Source organism: Onychomys torridus, chromosome 1, assembly GCF_903995425.1.
Source record: "Onychomys torridus chromosome 1, mOncTor1.1, whole genome shotgun sequence".
Classification (NCBI taxonomy): domain Eukaryota; kingdom Metazoa; phylum Chordata; class Mammalia; order Rodentia; family Cricetidae; genus Onychomys; species Onychomys torridus.
In genome coordinates, this window is record NC_050443.1 from 132,184,453 (window position 1) to 132,203,081 (window position 18,629).

Here is an 18,629-nt window from a genome sequence, read left to right on the forward strand (position 1 = left end):
CCATTTTCTAATTGGATTATTTGGTATTTTGATGTCTACTTTCTTAAATTCTTTATATATTTAGAATCAATCTACCTCAAGACTCAGCTATACCACTCTTGGTCATATACCCAAGGAATGCTCAATTATACAAGGACACATGATCAACTCTGTTATAATAACAGCATTATTAATAATTTTCAGAACCTGGAAACAACCTAGATGCCCCTAAACAAAAGAATGGATAAAGGAAATGTGGTACAAACACACAATGGAGTACTACTCAGCAATAGAAAAACAAGCAATGGCATCATGAAATTTGCAGGCAAATGGATAAAACTAGAAAATATCATCCTAAGTGAGGTATCCCAGATTCAGAAGACAAACATGGTATGCACTCACTCATAAGTGGATAATATATGTAAAGCAAAGGATAATCAGACTACAAACCACAGCTCCAGAAAAGCTAGCAAACAAGGAGGACCCTAAGAGGGACACACGGATTGTCCTGAGAAGAAGAAATAGATGATATCTCCATGAGTAAACTGGGGGTGAAGGGAAGCAATAGAGGGTTGGGGATAGGGGATGAGAACATAAAGGAATGGGATAGTTGAGCTGGAACAGGGACAGAGTGGGAGAGTAATGAAAGAGATACTGTGATAGAAGGAAACATCACAGAGATAAGGGGAAACTGGGTGCTAGGGAAGTTCCCAAGAATTCACCAAGATGACCCCAGCAATTGTGGAGAGGGTGCCTGAACTGGGCTTATTCTAGTAATCAGATCAGTGAAAACCTTAACTGTCATAGAGCCTTCATCCTGTAATTGGTGGAAGCAGATGCAGAGATCCACTGCTGAGCACCAAGCCAAGCTCCAGGAGTCCAGCTGAAGAGAGAGAAAAAGGATTCTATGAACAAGGGGCATTAAGATCATGATGGAGAAACTTACAGAGACAAGCATCCAAACTAGTGGGAACTCGAGCTTTAGACCAAGAGCTGTGGAACCTCCTTGGGACTGGACTAGGCCCTCTGCACAAACAAGACAGTTGTATAGGTTGATCTACTTAAGGGGTCCCCTGGAAGTAGGATAAGGATCCATTTCTTGTGTATGAGCTTGCTTTATGGAGCCACTCTATATGGGGAGACATAGCCTTGATACAGAGGGAGGAGCTTGGACCTGCCTCAACTGAATATACTAGGCTTTCCTGACTTCCCATATCTGAGGGTGCAATGTGGGTTGAGTTGCAGGGGAGGCTGGGGGAGGAGGAAGAAAGAGAGGAGGATCTTTGGTTGGTATGCAAAATGAATAAAAAATATAAATTAAAAAATGAATGAATGAATGAATGAATGAATAAATAAATAAATGAAATAAAATTCCAACATGGATACAGGAATGGGTCATTAAATACCACTCCTACCTGAGGAGTTTTGGCCAGTGAAGTAAAATCAGCTTGTTTGTTTCAGAAAGCTTTATCTTAGTTATGACAACACTGAATAAGTGCTTTTGAAACATCTTCATTTCTGGTGCCTCTAGTTTCTGCAATCAGACTACAAAATGAACAAATGTCTTCTGGATGAATATTTTCCCAACATACATTCAATAAATGTGCATATCTTTGATCTATGAATGGTATATTCCATGACCTGTGACGTTTTAAGAGAATTTTAGTTTTGCTAAATGGGTTATATTATGCACAAATATTCTCAATATACTTTAGCAATATGTCTCAATGAGTATAACTTATAGTTTCCTTCAATGAAGTGAAGTTTATATTATATTGCTTAAAGATAAAGAAGATATTCATTTATATTCACATAATCTTACTAGTCATGCTTATAAGAAAAGTACACACTTATGCACAAATATTTTGTCTCTACCTTTTCTTGTTCTTCGCTTTCTTTTTTCTTTAATTGAAAAGATTTTTTTAATGCAATAAATTCTGATTATGGTTTCCCCTTCCTCTACTCCTCTTAATGCTTACTCACCTTCCCTTCCAACTTAATCCACTCCTTTTGTCTCTTGTTCAAAAACAGGCAACTAAACAATAATAAAAAATATAATAAGAAACAAATCATAATAAGAGAAACAAAAGAAAAATAGCTCATGAAAAGGCACAAGAAATAGACATAGGTTCAGATACCAACCTATAGCTTTGCAACATCCTGGATTGTTTGGGAATTCCCATGGGACTCCTTTGCCCAACAACTCAATTAGATGTAACTCATCCCTGGTTAAAGATTCATTTGTTTATGAAAGACATATAGTTGAGGCTTTGTATTTCCCATTGCTTCACAATTTTATTAAGATCACCTTCATATACATATATATTTTAGGAAGATTATATTGTATTAGGTTTCTATATGACTCACAAATGACCCTTAAGTTTAGTTCTCTCTCCCTTCTCTTCCTCTCCCCATTTGATCTGTCATGCCAGTATCTGCCATCATATCCATCTGTAATTAATTATGTTAGGGAAATGTCCCTTACCCCTAGTCCCTTACTTAATACTTAACCTTAGTGGTTCTATGAATTATAACTTGTTTATCTCTAACTTAATAGATCAAAGACCAAATCCAAAAATCCAAAATACAAATAAATGGCATTGTAATTGAAGATTTAGTATACATAGGAGCAGAAGTATCAGCAATGTCACCAGAATTGTGGCATGCAGTTGACCTCTTCAAGTGGTAAATATTCAAATTCAAAGGACTGGAATGTTATCACAGGTAAAACAAAGTACAAGATTGGTCAAGTGTACAGGGCCAGAAAGACAGACAGAAAAATTAAAGCCATATGTAGCTAACATCAATGAATTTATGGAGACATGATTTGTTACAACAATGAAAACATAGATTAACATTCCTCCAATTGCAGAAGCACACCATAAAATAATGAATGCTCCTGAGAAAAATATTAAAATATATTATCAAAAACAGTCACCAATCATTAAAGTTTCAAATAAACAGGGCACAACAGCTCTTGGTGTTTCAAAGGTGCTAACACCCCTATCTTTGAAATGGTTAACTGGCAAACCTGTATGGGTGGAAAAATGGCCTTTGACATTAGAAAAATTACAGGTACTAGAACAGGAGAAGCAGCTAAATTCTCAACATATTAAAGAATCGACAAGTCCTTGAAACTCTCTTATATTTGTCAATAAAATATCTGAAAAATTAAAAATAGCAACAGATCTAAGCATTATTCCACAGCAGGATAGATAATTTTTTTCTTCACAGTGTCTACTTATTAGAATATAGCAGTGTGTGTGTGTGGGGGGGGTCTTGTCACAAGGAATGTTAAAGAGCCCCACTTTGTGCCAATATCTTATGCAACCATTAAAAATAATTCATTTATGGTTTCCTCAATCTATAATTTACCATTATATGGAAAATTTCTTACTACTTGATGCAGATATATAGGCAAAATTGTTAATGAAGTAAAGAAAAATTTGCCTTGTTAGGGACTGCAAATTGCAAAACCAAAACAAAACAAAAAAACAAAGAGGAGATTCTATCTCAGATATTAGGTAGGTTCACAGAAAGTTCAACCATAGAAAGTACAAATTAGAAAAGATCAATTATGAATTGGTAATTATTTTCAAAAATTTGTATGAGATATTAACTGGCCATGGCCTACAATTGGATTAACAACTCAAAAACTGAGTAATTTATTTCAAAACTTACAAGATAATAAGGACTTAAATAGTCCAAGAAAATTATCAGTTGGGACTGAGAGAGAATTGGCTTCAGTAGAAAAGAAATTACAGGATGCACATGTGGCTCACTTGGACCCAGGCTTTGATTGTATCCCAGCCATACTGTCTTCTACTCATTCTTCTGCAGGAATTCTTATGCAAAGAAAAGATAATATCTTGAAATGAATATTTTTTTTACTACAAAAACAGAATAAAATATTAAAGACCTATGAAGAAAAGGTAATTGGTTCTGAAAGAAAAAATTGATTATTCACTGATCAGCAAGGAACAGATCCATCCAAAATTATGGTACCTTTTATTAATGCTAAATCTTGTTATTGGCAAAAAATTAACATTGACAAGATGTTTGTAGTAATTTCTTGGGAGAGTTTAACAATAACTATCCCCAAAGAAAGACATTTCAGTATATATATATATATAACTAATTGGAGCCTGTCTCACATAGTACAAAGAACACAAATTTCTGGAGTCCCCACATTCTTTACTGATATAAATAAATCAGGAAAGACTGGTTATGTCATGAAAAAATAAGTAAAGTGTCTCTAAATGCTTATGATTGGTTCAAAAGTCAGAATTATATGTGATTTCCATGGTGTTATTAGATTTTCTAAAACCTCTTACTATAGTTAGTAACACTCATATGCATGAAGAGTTAGTTTACACATTGAAACTGCTGAACTTATTCCAGATGATTCAAAATTAACTTTGTTATTTATTCAATGACAACATGTAATCAGAAATAGAAACTATCCATGGTATATTACACATTTCAAATCCCTTACAGGACTACCAGGTACTTTAGAACAAGGTAATGATGAAATTGATCAGCTATTGGGGGAGGAAATGTGCTAGAAGCCTCAAAATTTCATTAAAAACTTAAGAAAAAAGGTTTGAAGAAAGATTTTTCTGTCACTTGGCAATAAGCCAAGGAAATTTCCCACATGTTCTCTGTATAACCATTGCAAATTAGTAGTCATCTATAATAGTTGAATTTATGGTCATGTTAGTCAGGTTTTCTAGATATGCGGAGATATATTTCAGATTGGTAGGTAATCTTCAAAACTTCAAAGACTTACAGAATATGGCATTTAAAAAGTTTTAAATAACTTAGGCTTTTCTGGACAGTGAGACAGGTCTGCTCCTGGCACCACCAATTTCTTCAAAGAGGGTAAAGGGCATCTAAGAAACTCATTATGGAATTTGCTTTCATTGTGGCAAAGGCTAGCTATTTGGCCAAGAAACTGCTCTTGCCTGGACTGCTTGACAGTATGTTATATAAACTCGACATGCAGGACCCATAGAAAAGTGACCATTGAACTTTTCCAAAACAAGACAGGATGGTCGCCTCTGAGCAATTATTTTATAAATAGCTATGGGTCTGCAGGACTAGGCATTATGGAGAATGGCTTCAGGCTACACTAGTAAACTCCTTTGCTTTTTCTAGCTTAGTTATTAGACCTAACAATTCCATCTTTATTTTAGCTTTAGTCTTCTTCAATGTTTATATCTCCACCTCCACACTGAATTCCATTCTCAATTTTTGGATTGTCTTTTTCATTTCAATCAGCCTTCTGTTTGTGTTTTCATTACTTATATGTTTATTCTCTTTAAGTTGTTTATTCTTAATTTAATTGAACTGCTTCTTTGTGTCTTCTTTAAATTCCTTAAATTCATTGAAGTAGTTTGTGATTATTCTTTTAAATTCTGTGTCATGATGTTCATAAAGGAAATTCCTATTGGTAAACATTTCTACTGATGTGATATATTTTGAAGAAAAGATACTGACATGATCTTTCACATTCTGATATTTTTGCAATGGTATATGAAAATGTGGATTTCTTTAGTTATTTTTATATTATGTACAGAGCAGGTTGAGGAAAATGGAGGATGTGTGGGCAGGTTTAGGGAAATGGTTTGGGTGGAATGAAGTCAGGTGAACAGAGGGAATTGGGATGGTGTTCAGGATTTGCTTCATTGTCCAAGCTTGGGGTATGGAAGTAGATCTACCTGGGTATAGGTCAGAAATGATGTAGGAGGTGCTTGTGGGTTGGGGATAGCTAGCTAGAGAGTGTCCTGTGCAAACTCTACAGATGTTTTGTGTTGCAGGCAGAGGAGCCCAAAGTAGGCTTGGACACCAAATAGGTAGGACTCAGGTATGATGTTGAGGTTTGTGGGGAAGGAGTGAATGGAAAGGACAGGGAGACTCATCTGGCTAAACTATGAGATATCTAGTGTGTGGAGTGGTTGAATGAAATACACAAAGTGACCCGTGGGAGTTGCAAGTAAGGTGGGTCCTATCAGAAGCCTAGAGGCCAGCTTCAGTTCTGCTTTGATTGGTCAGACTAGACAGGGCCTTTGGTTGTGGGACAGAGGATATGTCAGGAGAATTTCAGATAATGTCTCAGTGGGGATTTGAGGGATATTTGCAAGGGTAGGTAGGCCCTGGAGGAGACTGAAGTAAATCTTAAAATTTTAAATACATAAGAAGAAAAATACATAACCAAATTACATATGTCATGAGAAGAAGAATGTATCTCTCTTTTACAGTGCTTAAAATAAGAGAACAAACTGTTCTAGGGCCATCTCTTAATGTTTGAGAAAATCTAATATCAGAACACTTGTACAATCTCCTAAAGTTGCTTAAGTAAAAATTTAGTGAGGCTTTCAATTTTTTGTGCATACAATCTGGTTGTGGACCAGCTATGATTAATAAATGGAGACTCTTCCCTCTAAACATCTATTATCCAATATCTTCATAAGTGCTGTTAGACAGAATATAAACACTGTCTTCTGCTGTCTCCATCAAGGTCAGGCTGAAGAATCAATGTAAGTTCATATGTCTCCAGAGACACTCAAAGTGTACTCTTCCCCATGAGATACATATACTATTTTGCTCTGTGCCTTCTTATTGGCAATAGCTCAAGACCAGTTTCCACTTCACAGCAGAGCTGCACCTGTGGAGAAGGAGAACAGTAAAGTGCTTTCCTGGATGAAGATGTTAGGTCTATGCTATTCATATTAGATATTTCATATCCCACCTCTTTACTTCTAGGGGTCTGTTCCTAGCACAACAGTAAGTAGTAACAAATATATATGTATAGGTAGTTAGATTTGCAAATGGTGTTAAAATACCCAGTCAGTTTTATCTCATAAGTGTCACAAAAAGTCAACCTAATGTGCAGAAAGTAGAAGCAGCTGAGGCATAGACAAAATAATACTAACAAATTTTTCACTTTTGGACCACTGCTCTTGTCACTACTATGCTGCTGTAGGGTAGCCAGACTTCCTTCTACTCTAAGGACTTTTAGGTCCTGGGGTGATAGTTTCCCTTCAGAGGAAGACCATGTTCTAATTTTCTGATATTTATAAAGTTCTATGGGAATAGAAGTCCACATATTATAGCTAATTTTTAATTTGAGAAAGCTGTAGGACTTTCAAATCCATTTGACATGTCAATTGCTAGGTCCCTTTTCTTGGGAGCATCAAATGTTAGACATTAGTACTGTGAGCTGAACATTCTGAAGAAACCAGGAAAAGATGAGAAAGAGCATGGAAGGTACTGGGTATGATTTATACGCCTTAAAAATGTTAGAATTATTTCATAACTTGCAAGAACTTTTACATTCCTTCTAAAGTAAGTACAGATATAGCTTGTGAAGAGGGATGAATTTCACCACGGCCATCTAATAGAATAACATTACTTATGTTGTCTGTTGCCTTGAATATAAGTGATTATTACTGTAGAGGAATCGGTATCCCCAAGATTCCAAAGTTGAAAGTAACTTTCAGGTTAAGATACAGCTGCATAGTCAGGTGTTACTTGATCCACCATGGTTTTTGAGGACATAGATTCTGTAGAGAAAAAAAATGCAACTCTTCATTACTTTGTAATCTATTGTTCCTCAAACACAAATAAAACAGATTTGTGTGATAGCAGTAGAAAATATTAGCCTCTGTGAGAAATAGAGCCCATTATATTATATGTAAAGAGAGTAATTAAAATTGCTTTTACTTTTTCAAAAACTACACTCTTAGATTTCTATGTGTTTCTGTATATCTAAACCTCAAAAAGAATATGCCTCATACAGCAAGCCGTTATCATCTGGTCCATGGTTCAAAGAGAAGAATCCAAGTGGAGACCTTGACAAACTAGAGATTAAACAGAGCATCCATGGAGTAGCACCTAAAATCAGTGCATAGCTACAGCTAATGAGTTAAACGTGGTGAAAGTTTCAGAGATGGGAAATACATTAGATAAGTTTTGCTACTAAAATATAGCAAAGTTAATTGTCTGTTCCTACATTGCTCTTGCTGTCAAGTAACTTTTAGTGTATTTCAGACAAGTATGTTTGTAAGATGTTGCAAATAGCAAAGCAGTCATTTGAGGGTTACTAATATAAATATTATCATATACCAGGAAACTGTAAGAACCCCTAGGTTTAACCTAATTAAAAAAAAACTCTATTAATAGTGAAGAAGTGACAGTCTCTATTTGTACTAATACGAGATAAGTGACTTAATCCAGTGTAGGCTCCTTTATGCTAGATGGTGCTCACATTTTAGTTAGAGAACTTGATCATATGTAAAATTTCATGGTAAGGTCTATGTAGAATAATTTTTCATTTCATTCTTTCATTCTAGGAGCCTATCATAATTCCCATATAATACAGATGCAGAATACTTCAGAGATGACTCAATTTATTCTTTTGGGGTTAACAGATGCCCCAGATTTGCAAGTCCCTTTATTTATCATCTTCACTCTCATTTATTTGACCACACTGCTTGGGAACCTTGGGATGATTATGTTGATTCTCCTGGACTCCCGACTTCACACACCCATGTACATTTTTCTCAGTAACCTCTCACTGGTAGACTGTGTTTATGCCTCAGCTGTCACTCCCAAGGTAATAGAAGGATTTCTCACAGAACACAAGATCATGTACAATGAATGTGCTGCCCAAATGTTCTTCTTCATAGCCTTTGCAATTATTGAAAGTTTCCTGCTTGCATCAATGGCTATTGACCGTTATGTTGCAGTATGTAAACCCTTGCATTACTCTACCACCATGACAACTACAAAATGTGCCCTGCTTGTTGCTGGTTCTTACATCAGTGGACTCTTACAATCTTCCATCCATGTTGTCTTCACTTTCCACCTCTCCTTCTGTCATTCCAATGTGATTAACGACTTTTTCTGTGATATTCCCCCATTGCTGGCTATTTCTTGTTCTGATATATATAATAATGAAATTATACTGTTCATGTTGGCAGGGTTCAATGTTACTTTAACTATGTTGGTTATCTTAAGCTCCTATCTACTTATTTTTGTTGCAATACTGAGGATGCGTTCTGCTGAGGGCCGGAAGAAGGCCATTTCCACATGTGCATCCCACCTCACCACTGTTTCCATCTTCTATGGTACAATAATCTTCATGTACTTACAACCCAGTACTAGTCACTCCATGGACACTGACAAGGTAGCCTCTGTGTTCTACACCATGGTCATTCCCATGCTAAACCCTCTCGTCTACAGCCTGAGGAACAAAGAGGTAAAGAATGCATTCAAGAAGGTTGCTGTAAAAGCACTGTCTTCACTATAATTAGGCAATTAAGTATAAGTGCTTGAAAACGATATAAAACTTCAAAGTGGATGTTTATAAATACTTGTTATAATTATTTTTTACTTTAATTTATCTTAATAGATATTTCATAGATGAAGTTTTTTTCTATTCATTCTTTTTTTATTCTGACTAGGCACAGATAATTTTGGATATTTTATTACTGAAATAAGGCACTTCAACTTTAAAAATCAAAGATTCTAATCCTATATATTACAGTACTCCACATAACACCACACTGTATGTGTGAATTGCTTTCTATAACTATTTATTCTGAATTGAAACACTGGTCCTTCGAAGAGGAGAGAGGCTGTAAGATTTAAGATATAAGTAAAAATTAAAAGCTCATATGTCTCAAAAAAAAAAAAAAAACAAACCTTAAAAGACATAGGATGACAATGAAACTTGCACAGTTCTAGATCTTATAAAGATACAATACTCACAAAGTCAGGTCTTTAGAACTCTAACAGTTAAAAAATGCTAACAAGAAGAGACTCACAATCCAAGCTTCTTGTAAATAGTTTATTGAGCTCTAGGAATTCAGATTTCTTTCTGAGTGGTTAACAGTGTTGGGTGAGCTTTTTAAAAGGGAATCTGTTTTAGCAACACCCATGTTAGTTTAGACAACTCCTCACACACACTTGTGTAATCACAGTCGCCACTAAACTCATAGGTTCAGCAAGCTATACTTGGAATTGCTTCTTCAGTCTTTCACTAGGGCTCTGTCTGGGTTAAATAAACATTTGTTCATATCTCAGGAAAACCATAGATAAATAAGTAGATAGACAAGACAGATGATGATGATGATGATGATGATGATGATGATGACAGACAGACAGACAGACAGATAGATAGATAGATCATAGATAGATAGATAGATCATAGATAGATAGATAGATAGATAGATAGATAGATAGATAGATGATCAATAGGTAGACAGATACCACAGTTACATTCTCAAATATTCTTTAAAATTTTATTAGTTTCTTGAGTGTTTCTTACGATATATTGAGATAATATTCACCACTGCTTTTTCAACGTTTCTTCTTCTCTACCCATCCAATTATGTGTCCTTTGTTTTTTTTTCTACTTCAAGACCAAATTTATGTATTCCATATAATCTTGAATATATGGCTTCCACTGGGGTGTGGTAAACTTATCTGTTACTACATTTTTAGAGAGAACTGTCTCTCTCTCCCAGCAGCTATGAATTGCCAAAAACTTCATGATGACTGTATACTCAATTCTGAGGTTTCCATTGAGGTTTTTTTTTTTTTACTCCATCTTCATTTCAGCTTTACTTCTCTTCAATAGTTCTATCTGTTTAATGAAATCAGATCTCAAACTACCAGGTTGTCTTTGTTATCTTACTCAAGCATGTTAGGGTTTTCTTGAAGATCAATGAGGTATTTATTGGTATTCTTGTTAAGTTCATTAAGCTGCTTGTTGATGTCTTATTTAAATGCTTTGAACCATTTCACGTTTTATGATTTTTCTTTAAATTTATTTGTCCTGGTGTTCATCCAGGTAATTTTTCATAGAATATAAGTCTACAGGACCAGGAAATTTTAGGGGATGTAGATGGTTTTGGTCTTACAAATTGTTTGTGTTTTTATGATGAGTTTTAGCATGTGGACTTCTTTTGTTGGTTGTGCGTCTGATCTGAGAGATTCTAGGATGCCTCAGACTATATTGCCTGGATAAAGCAAGAAGGCTTGGGATGGCATGGGCAAATAAGGTTCCAGGGAATCTTCAACTTGTATCTGCATACAGATGTGAAGACAGGGGTTGGCCTGGAATTTGGATATAGTGCAAGTGATCGAGAGTCAAGAAGACTCATCAGACTGTACACAGGATGTAAGATTTCTCTAAATCTTGGAGGTTGGATGTGGCTTGAGCAGCTGGAATGAAAACAGGAAGAGAGAGAGAGAGAGGGCAGAAGCACATATGTTGCTTAAAGTTTCCCTGGAAGCAAGTAGGACTGGGATCTGGTGAGTTTCAGTGGAATTTTATTTTGTTTTTTCTCCTTTTTTATTTATTATATTTGTGTTTTAATTTTACACATCAGCCATGGGTTCCCCTGTCTTCCCCCCTCCCACCTCCGCCCCAACTTTCCCCCATGGCTTCCCCTCCCCTCCATTCCCATCTCCTCCAGGGCCAAGACTCCCCTGGGGAATCAATTCAATGTGGTGGATTCAGTACAGGCAGGTCCAGTCCCCTCATCCAGGCGGAGCAAAGTGTCCCTGTGTAAGCGCAAGGTTCCAAACAGCCAGCTCATGCACTAAGGACAGGTCCAGGTCCTCCCAAACAGTTTAAGCTATTCAACTGTCTCACTTATCCATAGGGAAAAGGCTGAAGGAAGTGTGTTTTCTCTGACAAACAGCTGTCAAATTAGGGGAACTGAGGTGGAAGAGAGTGGGAGGGAGGATAAGGTAGCCTACCTGTGTGCGACACATAACCTTTTTCAAATTTCTTGTTCTTTTTATGAAATATGAGTAAATTTTATTTTTGTTTCTTTGAGAATTTCATAAATGACTGCTGTCTCTATATTTCTACCCCCTCTTTTTCCTAGTTAACTTTTTCCTTGCTCTCAATTTCCTCTCAAATTCACGACTTCCTCCTCTTTTATGCATGTACCTCTGAGCCATATATATATATATATATATATATATATATATATATATATATATGTATGTATGTGTATATATATATATGACTGATCACATGGGATTAGATAATCTATTTGGGGGTTTGTCCCAGGTATAAACTGATTATTCTCTCAGTATCCATTTCCATTTTTTTGCTTAAGTTATATAAAAAAGTGCTACTGTAAATTTTAGCTAATAAGTAATATTTCTGATTATTTAAATAAAATGCAAAATAAAAACCCCAGATTTTTCCCCTTCTTCATTTCTATGAAGTTTTTCTTGACATCTTGTTGTATTAAGGTTCCTGGTGTAACTGACTTCCATTTGTATATATGCATGTATGTATTCTAGTTTTCCTGTTTTCTAAATTTACTTCAGTCATGTTTCATGATGTATATTTTGCAGGTACTTTCTTATTCAGTTTATTCAAAGTATTTTATTATTTTATTGTCATTATAATTGAGATGAATTTCTTAATTTCCTATGTGAACTGTACATTCTTAATAGAAATCAATAAAATTGACTTTGTGTTCATCATTTTATCTTACACCTCTTCTGCATTTATTAGCTATAACAAGTTTCATGAGTGGAGTTTATAGTATTTACTGCTTATAAGCAGTGCATAAAAATCTTTATTTTCCCTTTTGATTTGGGTAATAGGCAAGGAACAGTTGCATCAGAATATCACATTGTAACCTACAAATTGGTACAACTATTGCGAGCTGATCATTTTTTAAGAGGATCTTGTGAGCTGGCCAGGAATTATAAGCAGTTACTACCTTATAGAAGACCAGGGTTTTGTTCCCAGCACTTACTTGGTAGCTCACAACTGATTGTAACTCCAGTTCAAGGGAATCCAACACAGTTTTATGTCCTATGAGTGAACCAGATATACACATCATGCATTGACATATGTGTGGGCAAGACTGAAATAAGTTGAAAAAAGATAAATATTTTAAAATACAATTTTAAAAAAGAAAAGAAAGGGTGGTTGCATCAAGGTTGCATTGGTAAAGTAAGTAGAATTTTTAAAGAGAAGAAAAAATATTTTCAGATCATTTTATATCTTTTAGACAAAGAAAAAAATGGATGAGGAAGATGTAAATTTGCCATATCCAGAGACCTTAGTAGGATTTTTTTTTCTATTTTTACTGCCTGATTGAGATGTGACACTGAGGGCCTAATAAAGTTTTATTTCCCCATGTCTCATAAGCCACCTCAGACAAAATACAAACTACCCTTGCTGTCTCCACTGAAGTGAGGTGGAAGAACCAATATGGGATCATAAGCACACAGAGACATCTGACCTTGTGGCACTGCTGTTCCAGAGATGAGGAGGAAGCTTGCTGTCCCTGCCTTGACATTTGATAGAGCTAAGCCACTCTGCCCCCACAACATAGCTCTACTGCATGTGGGGGAGGAGATGACTTCCTGGTTCTGCACATTGGACTGATGTTTTTGACATGAAGTGACCCATGTAACTCATTTGTGCCACTACTTGTATATTCCTAGAACCCTAAGTATCACAACATTGTGCCACCATGGTCAGTCAGAACTGTAAAAGTGTATGGAACACCTGATAATTTTATTTTACAGATGAAACAGAAATGTGAAAAGAAAGCCAAGAAAGGAAAAATAGCTGTGCTATAGACAATACTTCAAGCCATCTTATCATCTTTATTCTTCTATTTTATCTTCTTTACAGCATAGCTTAACAGCTTCCAAATTGCATGCTCATGACCAACAGATTCTAGAAAGAATGTTGTTATAACGATGTGGAATTACAAATTACAATTTGTTTAAAAGATTTTATGATATTCAAATGCAAAACTTATTGTTCCCTTTTTGGAACCGAGGACATGGCTCTTTCTACATACATTTGACATGTCAACTATTTGAGTATTTTCTTTAGGATTAGTTTACACTAAAACTGTAATTTCAATGTTAGTCAATGAAGTGATCAGATGGTATATGGGCGTTAATAACTCTAATGGGTTTAATTTGAATATTAGCACATTTTCTACAAATTTCAAAAAGCATTCTAAATTATGGCCATAACAGAACAATAATAACCTAACCTTAGCTATTGGTTAACATAAAGGATGAACCATCTCTCACATTGAGTGTGAAGGGAGCAAAGTTCAGAGAAATGAGTAATCCTCAAAATTCTCAATTCAAGATTGTACATACAGTCCTGTTCTCATGTGGTCTTCATTTATCATGGCCTGTTATTCCTCATTCTCCCTTTCTGTTCTTGATCCAGCAAGGATATCCTGCTCCCTAAGCTTTCTTTCCCTCAAATCTTGCCCTTCATTTCTCCCACTGTCGTCCAGGTTGTTCATGTAGATCTCATCCATTTCTCTGTCATTGGGTGATCCCTGGGTCTTTCCTCGGGTCCCGTTTCCTAGGTAGCCTCCGTGGAGTTGTGTAGTAGTCTAGTCATCTTTGTTTTAGATCTAATAACCTCCTATGAGTAAGTACATACCATGTTTGTCCTTCTGAGTCTGGGTTACCTCACTCAGGATAATTAGATCAGGCCCTCTGGATAAGTGAGACAATTGAATGGCTTGATCTGTTTGGGAGGTACCCAGGCTGTGGGACCCGGACCTGTCCTTAGTGCATGAGCTGGCTGTTTGAAACCTTGGGCTTACACAGGGCACTTTGCTCAGCTTGGAAGGAGGGGACTGGACCTGCCTGGACTGAATCCACCAGGTTGAATTGAATCCCCAGGGGAGTCTTGGTCCTGGAGGACATGGGAATGGAGGGGAGGGAATGGGGGGAAGGTGGGGGTAGGTGCGGGGGGGGGGGGAAGACAGGGAAACCCATAGCTGATGTATAAAATTAAAACACATAATTAAAAAATTAACAACAACAAAAAGATTGTACATGTAGAAGTTTTCTCAGGGAGAAAAGTTTTGTCCTTAATGTAACCAGAGAAAAAAGAGTGGGGGATCACCATATCCCCATATAGGCAAGTACAAGAAGATAAACTTACTAATACAGCCTGTAGGGGTTACAAGATATGGAGAGTATAAAATGACATCTATTCTCTCTTACCTTATTCTCACATACTCACATAGTTGTCTATGTGAAAAATGAAGATATTGACAAGAAGTGAAAACATCTGAATCTTACTGTAACTAAAATTCCTTATTCATTTTTTGAGTTACTGAAAAGTATCAAGGCACCAGTAAGAGTATGTTCAAGGGATTGTACATTTCAACTCACCTGTGTTTAAATGAAAGGTTCTAGTTAAACTCTCTCATTAAAAAAAAAAAAAAGCATGTTGCTAGGGAAGAGATTAAATCATTACCTTTCTACTGATATTTTAAAAAAATGTAGGCTGGGATATATTTCAATAGTATAGCATTTGCTGACTATGAGCAAATTATTAGTTCAACCTTTGGCAACAGCAATAGAAAAAGGGAAATAAAAGACAAAAATTAGTTGACAAGGGTTTATGACACATGAGATGCACTGATAACTTTTTCTTGTGTTGTATACTGATGTCTGACTACACTGCGCTTCCACTGAGTAAAACTCCAGTGGACATTTTAAGCAAGAGTACCTACAATTTATTTCAGGTAGTATAAAATAGTCTTTGCTGGATAATAGTAATAAACAATATGGTATAACAAGCATGCTGAAATGAGCCCCAGAGTCATAACTTGCACTGTCTTTTCCAGTTGTTGTCAGCAAAGAAATTCTAAAGTCCACTTGTATCATCATCAGCCTTCTTCTTCTCTGAATTCACTTGATGCTACTTTACATTAGACAAAACATTGACACATGAAAAAGAATTTTACGTGTTTCAAGTGGCATAGTAATGCTCATCTACCACAACATTTAATTTCCTCATCTTCTCCTTGGTCTTTATTTTCAAATGACAATAGAAAATATTTCACAGGCAAGTGAATGTATTCTTGTGGGGCTGACTGATGTCCCAGAACTGCAGATCCCTTTATTTATCATTTTCACTCTCATTTATTTGATCATGCTGATTTTGAACCATGAGATGGTCACATTGATTCTACTGGACTTACAACTCCACACTCCCATGTACTTTTTCCTCAGTAAGCTCTCCATGTTATAGTGTGTTTATGTCTCAGCAGTCACTCGCAAAGTAATGAAATGGTTTCTCACAGAAAGTAAGATCACATGCTTCAATTTATGTACTGTCCTGATGTTCTGCTTTGCAGCCTTTGCTGTCACCAAATGTTTTGTCTTAACCTCAGTGGTCTATGACCATCTTGCAGCAGTGTGTAAAACCCTGCATTATACTACCACCATGGCATGTACCACAACATTTGTCTTAATGGTATCTGTAACCTACATTTGTGGACTCCTTCAATCCCCTGTATATGTTGCCTGCATTTTGCACCTGTCCTTTTGTCATTCCAGTGGGATTAATCACATTTTCTGCAACAATTCCCCTTTGTTGGCTCTTTCTTGTTCTCATATTTCCAAACCCAGAGATCATTCACTTTACATTTAGCACCACTAGATGTTCTTTGTTGTTATTCTCTTGTTTGTCTTAAACTCTTCCCTACTTAGTTTTGTTGCAGTCCTGTGAATTTATTCAGATGAGGGTCAGAAGAAGGCCTTCTACACCTATGCATCACACCTCAGCACTGTTTCCATCTTCTTTGAGACTGTCATCTTCATGTACATACAGCCCAGCACTGTATGTGCACTCTGTGACCACTGCTAAGATGATCGCTTCTGTGTTCTACACAATGGTCAGACCCATGCTTAACCATCTTGTCTGCAGCCTGAGAAATAAAGGGGTCAAGGGTGGTTTGAAAAAGGGTTTTGGAAAAGCAAAGTCTTCATGGTCTTAGACAGGTAATTAAAAACTGTGTGCAAAGCAACACAAAACTTCTATTAGAAACTCTACTGTCCAGGAGTATTTTCATTGTAGTTACATTTTGTGTTTAATTTCTCTGAATGGATATTTACCTCATAAGAAATCTTTTCAAGCTTCTGGGAGATGAATAGTATAGAGGAAACTTGGGTGTCTTTCCTTGAAATGAGAGGCCATTTCAATTTTGAGATCCGGGTTCTAATTATAAGTATTATAGGATTCCACACTGAAATTACAGGATAACCTTATACATATATGGTGCCACATTCAATGCCTAGAATTCAAAAATAATTCCACAATTCTTTCATACACTAAAACTAACCATTCTCTGGCACTGATGCTCCTGAGTATTACCTTGAATGATTGCACAAACACCAAATCTCATTCATGACAATCTTACTTTCTATATTCATGCCAACATACAAAAATTGATATCATGGCCACTCATTATCCAAACTTAACTCTTGAAATCAGAATGTTCAGACACAATCTGATAATAAAGAGTATGTAAAATGAGCAATAAAGAGTCTATTTGTTCTTTGAATCTTAGAAATTTTAGGTATAGTTCAGGAAATAAGAATTTACCAAAGTGAAATCCATTCTGTTCTTTTTTTGTTTTGTTTTTTATGAGTTCCCTTTTTATTTATTTTTTTTATTATATTTGTGTTTTAATTTTACACATCAGCCATGGATTCCCCTATCCTCCCCCCTCCCGCCCCCACCTTCCCCCCATCCCTCCCCTTCCATTCCCATCTCTTCCAGGGCCAAGACTTCCCTGGGGATTCATTTAAACCTGATGGATTCAGTACAGGTTGGTCCAGTCCCTTCTTTCTAGGCTGAGCAAAGTGTCCCTGTGTAAGCCCAAGGTTCCAAACAGCCAGCTCATGTACTAAAGGACAGGTCCCAGTCCCAATAATGCCAAATCTATGTTGCACAGAAACATGCTTTTTTCAAGTAAATGTTTGTTGGGAGCCATGCAGCCAAGTCTCAGATCAGCATATGACTGCCTGTCTAATGGATTTCCTCAGGGCAAGGCATCCATGGAAACAAACTTTTACTTGGCAAGAACCACTAGCACAGCATAGGAATTTACAAAATTGATGCAGCTTGCAGGCTCTTTTCTCTCTCAAATTTACTGGTGATTCTTTGAGTGGTTTTCAGTTTTACTTTGTCAGTCACACATACAATAGCTGTGATTTTCCCTGGAAATTCTAATTTTTCCTGAATATTTTCCCTTAAGTTTCAGTGGGGAGCTAATCATTCTCAAATATCCTGTCTGGAATTATTAATTCCAACTCCTAATCCTGGGAACTTTTCTGACTCTATAGAGACAGTCAGATACATATGAGAGAAACAAAACAATGTTTCATTGTTGATTGGAATGTTAACTATGCCTCACAGTTCTGGAAAGGAGAGTAAGGCATGCATACACAGAACTGGGTACATCAGAAATACACATAGTGCCAACTGTTGAAAGTAAGTTCCCTGGACACAAAGTATATTGAATCAATGGTACGATCTGGTATTCTCCAAGAGGAAAATATGAAATGTAAAATATGGGATGGGTAGATCCATATTTATCACACACGTGAGCTTATACTGGTAGAAGAAATATGGTATAGTGGGATGGAAAAAGATTGCCTCATCAAGGACTGCCTTTAACAGAGAGATTAAGTCATGGGACCCTTTTGTAAACAAAGGGAACTGAATAACAGCATATCCTATAGACATGAAAGAATTGTTTGTGTTTGAATATTTTTTGTCCTTAAAGCATTGTAGCCATGTCTATTACTTTTTAACTTTGTAA

At 36.2% G+C, this 18,629-nt stretch overlaps 1 protein-coding gene and 1 pseudogene across 1 annotated transcript; both read left to right on the forward strand.

Moving 5' to 3' along the window:
- The first annotated feature begins 8,359 nt into the window (after positions 1 to 8,359).
- LOC118597094 (olfactory receptor 5B12-like) lies at positions 8,360 to 9,292 on the forward strand. The gene has a single exon (XM_036208354.1). It carries the CDS (start codon positions 8,363 to 8,365, stop codon positions 9,290 to 9,292), a length of 930 nt encoding a protein of 309 aa, XP_036064247.1. The 5' UTR covers positions 8,360 to 8,362.
- A 6,549-nt stretch (positions 9,293 to 15,841) lies between these two features.
- Positions 15,842 to 16,799, forward strand: LOC118577932 (annotated as a pseudogene).
- The last annotated feature ends 1,830 nt before the right edge of the window (positions 16,800 to 18,629 follow it).